Source organism: Cebus imitator, unplaced genomic scaffold, assembly GCF_001604975.1.
Source record: "Cebus imitator isolate Cc_AM_T3 unplaced genomic scaffold, Cebus_imitator-1.0 Scaffold15, whole genome shotgun sequence".
In the NCBI taxonomy this organism is placed as follows: domain Eukaryota; kingdom Metazoa; phylum Chordata; class Mammalia; order Primates; family Cebidae; genus Cebus; species Cebus imitator.
The window spans coordinates 3,173,739-3,178,605 of NW_016107330.1; the positions used below are offsets into that span (position 1 = coordinate 3,173,739).

The following is a 4,867-nucleotide window of genomic DNA, read 5'->3' on the forward strand; positions in this document are numbered from 1 at the left end:
AAAAAAAAAATTAGCCAGGCAAGGTGCATGTCTGTAGTCCCAGCTACTCGGGAGGCTAAGGTGGGAGAATCACCTAAGCCCAGAAAGTTGAGGCTGCAGTGCGCTGTAATCACGCCACTGTATGCCAGCCTGGGTGACAAAGTAACACCCCGTATCAAAAAAAAAAAAAAAAAAATCGAATCAGCCAACACGTGCTCATTCTCCTCCTTCTACTCATCCTGGCATTTCCTCCTCTCCAGGGGTCTGGAGTCTGAGTCTGCATCCTCCTGTATCCAAAACATCCGGTGGATTCTGGCACCAAGTCCTGTCTCCAGCTGCTGAAACTCCCAGCTCTGGGTCCTAGCTGGGAGGTAAAGGCCCTGGATTCTGCTCGAGCCTCTTCCTTTTACTTGCCTTGTGGCCTTGAGCTCGCTGCCCAGTGCCTCTGGATATCACTTGTACTGTCTGTACAATGAGCACATCTCCATATAATGAGATGATTTCCAAGGTTCCCAGTGACTGACTTTATCTTTGTTTAATAGACATGGGGGAGGGATCTTGCCATAGTGTCCAGGCTGGTCTGGAACTCCTGGGCCCAAGCAGTCCTTCTGCCTCGGCCTCCCAAAGTCCTGGTATTACAGGCCTGAGTCTCTGTGCTGGCCTGTACCTATCTTCTAAAAATAGCATGTATTGGTTTTGTTTGAATTTTTTATTTTTATTTTTTTGAGATGTAGTTTCGCTCTTGTTGCCCAGGCTGGAGTGCAATGGCATGATCTTGGCTCACTGCAACCTCCGCCTCCTGGGATCAAGCAATTCTCCTGCCTCAGCCTCCGGAGTAGCTGGGATTATAGGCATGCGCCACCACGCCTGGCTAATTTTGTATTTTTAGTAGAAACAGGGTTTCTCCATGTTGGTCAGGCTGGTCTTGAACTCCCGACCTCAGGTGATCCACCTGCCTCAGCCCCCAAAGTGCTGGGGTTATAGGTGTGAGCCACCTTGCCTGGCCAATTTTGTTTGAATTTTACAAATAGTATATATTTATTGAAAAAACAATGAAAAATATAAATAAGAAAATAGCTACCTGGAAATAATATAAGACATCAAAATATATCTTTTTTTTTTTTTTTTCTTTTTGAGATGGAGTCTCACTCTTGTTGCCCAGGCTGGAGTGCAATGGCAGGATCTCAGCTCACCGTGATCTCAGGTCACCGAAACCTCCACCTCCCGGTTCAAGTGATTCTCCTGCCTCAGCCTCCCAAGTAGCTGAAATTACAGGCACCCACCACCATCCCCAGCTAATATTTTGTATTTTTAGTATAGACGAGCTTTCACTATGTTGGTCAGGCTAGTCTCAAACTCCTGGCCTCAGGCGATCCACTGGCCTTGGCCTCCCAAAGTCCTGGGATTACAGGCGTGAGCCATCGCGCCCAGCCCCACACACATCTATATAAATATGAAATCATCCCACACATGGAAATAATCACAATAAACATTTGGCCATAATTTTCTTCTTGCATTGTCCCTATGCATGTCTACATGGATACGAATATATTTTCACTGAGTGGAGCCACGCTATATACTCTGCATTTCCACTAAACATCATATGGGTAGAGTATTTCCCTGGCTGCAGCATCTGAATGCTGTTTTGTTTGTATTTTTATTTTTTGGTTTGTTTTTTTGAGACAGGGTCTGACTCTTGCCCAGGCTGGAGTGCAGCAGTGCAATTGTGGCTCACTGCAACCTCCACCGCCTGGGCTCAAGGGATCCTCCCCAGTCAGCCTCCTGAGTAGCTGGGCCTACAGGCACATGCCACGATTTTTGTATTTTTGGTAAAGAAAGGGTTTCACCATGTTGCCTAAGCTGGTCTTGAATTCCTGGGCTCAAGCATTCTGCCTGTCTTGACCTCCCAAAGTGCTGGGATTACAGGCAGGAACCACTGCACTCAGCCCATCTGAATGATTTATTAATATCTTTTGATTGTTGATGATTTATTAATCTTTTCCCAGCACAAATGCATAGCGTCCTCTATGTTGTCCACCGACATGCATGACACTCCTTCTCTCCCACCCCTTTGCCCCTGCAGGGAAACCCCCTGCGAGCCTAGGGTCGCACACACCACCCACTGCTCTGGAGCGTAATCTGCTGGGAAAAGACTCCTGCGTCGCTGTCTGAGGTTTCTTCCAAGGAAGGGAGGATTTTTTTCAGAGGTGGCTTCCCCCGTCTGACATCTGGACCAGGAACCCTTGCCTAATCTAGAGACCATTGTTGGGCTTTGGGCATCTGTGAAGAGGCCCTAAAAACTTTCATTGATTCGTTTATTCATTTCACAATTAATCTGTGTAGGATGTAGTGGCTCAGCCTATAATCCCAGCACTTTGGGAGGCAGGAAGATCCCTTGAGCCCAGGAGTTCGAGACTAGCCTGGGCAACATAGGGAGACCCTTATCTCCACAAAAATAGAAAAATTAGCCAGGGGTGGTGGCTCAGCCCTGTGATCCTACCTACTCGGGAGGCTGAGATGAGAGGATAGCTTGAGCCCAGGAGGTCGAGGCTGCAGTGAGCGGGGATCACGCCACTGCACTCTAGCCTGGGCAACTGAACGCAACCTTGTCTCCAAAAACTGGAAAGAAAAAAAAAAAGCGTCCGAAGCACGACTTTCTTTGGCTCAAAGGGTTGCCTCCCAGGCACACTAAGGCAGATCAAGTGATTGCCTTTTGGGGATTGTGGGGTGGAGAGTGGAGGGGTGCTTTCCGCATTTCCAGCGGTCCGGGTGGACCACGGAGGGGTGTCCATGTCTCTGAACGCATCCCTACCCACCCTCACCCCTTGGGTTTGGGGGAGGACTGCTGAAATCATTAAAGCTGACTTCCTTGGGGCTTGACCTGGGGCTGCTCTAAGTGCGCTGCAGGCAACGCCATTAACCCGTGCAGGACCCAAAGAACAGATGCTATCAAAAGCCCCACTTTTCGGGCAAGCAAACCGAGGCTCACGGCTATTTATGCCATGGAGCGTTGGCGCGGAATCTGGGGTCTAGAAATGGTGGCCTCGCCCTCCTCTCACCGCCTTCTTCCTGGTCGCAGTAAACCCCCGCAGAGAAGGGAGGGAGGAGGCAGGGCCTGGCGGAAGCCCCGGGAGCCGCACCGACGGGCGGAGGGAGCTGCCTGCACTCGGAGAGGCCCGGGCTCGGGCACGTCTGCAGAAAAAGCCTTCCCCCGGGGCAGGCGGCGGGGAGGGCGGGGAGGGCGGGGCGGTGCCGCCCCCGGGGCGGGCCCAGTGCGTGGCAGCGGGACCTCAGGCCCCGTCGCGAAGTTTCCAGCCCTGCCAGCGCCACCGGGTCGGCCGATAGTCCCCAGAACCCGGCCATGCGGTCCCTGCTGCTCCTGGCCCTGCTGGGCTGGTTGCTCCTGGCCGAAGCGAAGGGCGATGCCAAGCCGGAGGGTGAGGGCGCGAAGGCCGGGGGCGGGAGCGCGGATCCAGGCGGGAGGGCCGGTCCCGGGGCTGTCCCCGTGGGTACGACCTGAATGGGAGGCCTGGGCTGGGGAGGGAGTCTGAGTTCCGACTCCTTGTCCACTTACTCGCTGGTGGCTTGAACAAATCGCTTCCCCTCTTGGGGCTGCGGTTCCTGCTTCGGGAAGGAAAGGGTGACAGCTGAGTCCCATTCAGCACAGAAAGGCTCAAATAATAATAGTTCTCATAATAACAACCGCCAATGGCTACTCTGCGGAGCGCTCACTATGGGCCAGGCATCCGTTAGGCATAATTGCCACCCTGGTAAGTGTTTCTTTCAGTTATTCCTGTTTTCCAGCTGGGCAAACTGAGGCTCCAGAGTTATTCACTTGCCCAAGATCACACAACTTGTGGGCCTTAGAACCAGGATTTACTCCACCCACCCAGATGTCTGCTTCCAGAGCCGGGAAGCCTCATGACCGTGGGAGTGAGGGGTCTTAAAGGGGACAAGGGACAGATGAGGTGGAAGGTGTAGCTCACTTTGTGGAGTAGTTTGCCCTCCCTTTCACCCATGCCCCCTGTGGTGTGCTCAGCCCCTGCCAGGCTGGTCCTCCCCGCTGCAGTTTATTTTTTTTTAATTTTATTTAATGTATTTATTTATTTATTTTTGACATGGCATCTTGCTCTGTCACCCAGGCTGGAGGGCAGCGCGCAATCTCAGCTCATTGCAACCTCTGCCTCCCAGGTTCAAGCGATTCTTGTGCCTCTGCCTCCCGAGTAGCTGAGATTGCCGACATGTGCCACCATACCCGGCTAATTTTTGTGTTTTTAGTAGAGACAAGATTTCACCATGTTGGCCAGGCTGCTCTTGAACTCTTGACTTCAGGTGATCTGCCTGCTTCGGCCTTCCAAAGTGCTGGGATTATAGGCATGAGCCACTGCGCCCGGCTCTCACTCCAGTTTATGCTTGAGAAAACGGAGACCCAGACAGGTGAAGTGACTGTCCAGGGTGGTCCAGCCGGAGGTGGCTGGTCTGAGGTCAGCTGGACTCCAGTCTAGTGCTCCTTCAACTTCCTAAAGGCAGATTGGCTTGCAGTATGTGCCCCACTGTCCTGAGTGGGTGCTGCCCACCTCCTCAGCCCTCCCTGGCATTGGCCATCTCCAGGGCTGTCCCAAGAAGGACACAGACTGCGGACAGTCCCAGCAAAGCCAAGCGGAACTGGCAGTACCTTCCATGGCATCTTCCTCCTTCAGCCCACCCTCCTGAAGAACTTGGAACTGTACCACCAGAAGGATCCCAGGTTTTGGGACCCTTTTTTTTTTTTTTTGAGATGGAGTTTCGCTCTTGTTGCCCAGGCTGGAGTGCAATGGTGCGATCTTGGCTCACCGCAACCTTGGCTTCCTGGGTTCAGGCAATTCTCCCACCTCAGCCTCCTGAGTAG

The 4,867-nt window shown here is 52.6% G+C and overlaps 1 protein-coding gene across 1 annotated transcript in view; it reads left to right on the top strand.

Moving 5' to 3' along the window:
* Positions 1-2,925: 2,925 nt before the first annotated feature.
* The window catches only part of PLOD1 (procollagen-lysine,2-oxoglutarate 5-dioxygenase 1), a 39,189-nt gene continuing 37,247 nt past the window's right edge, over positions 2,926-4,867 (top strand). The window contains exon 1 of the mRNA XM_017504373.1: positions 2,926-3,416. Coding sequence (XP_017359862.1) covers positions 3,341-3,416 — 76 coding nt within the window. The 5' untranslated portion in view covers positions 2,926-3,340. The remainder of the gene's footprint in view (positions 3,417-4,867) is intronic.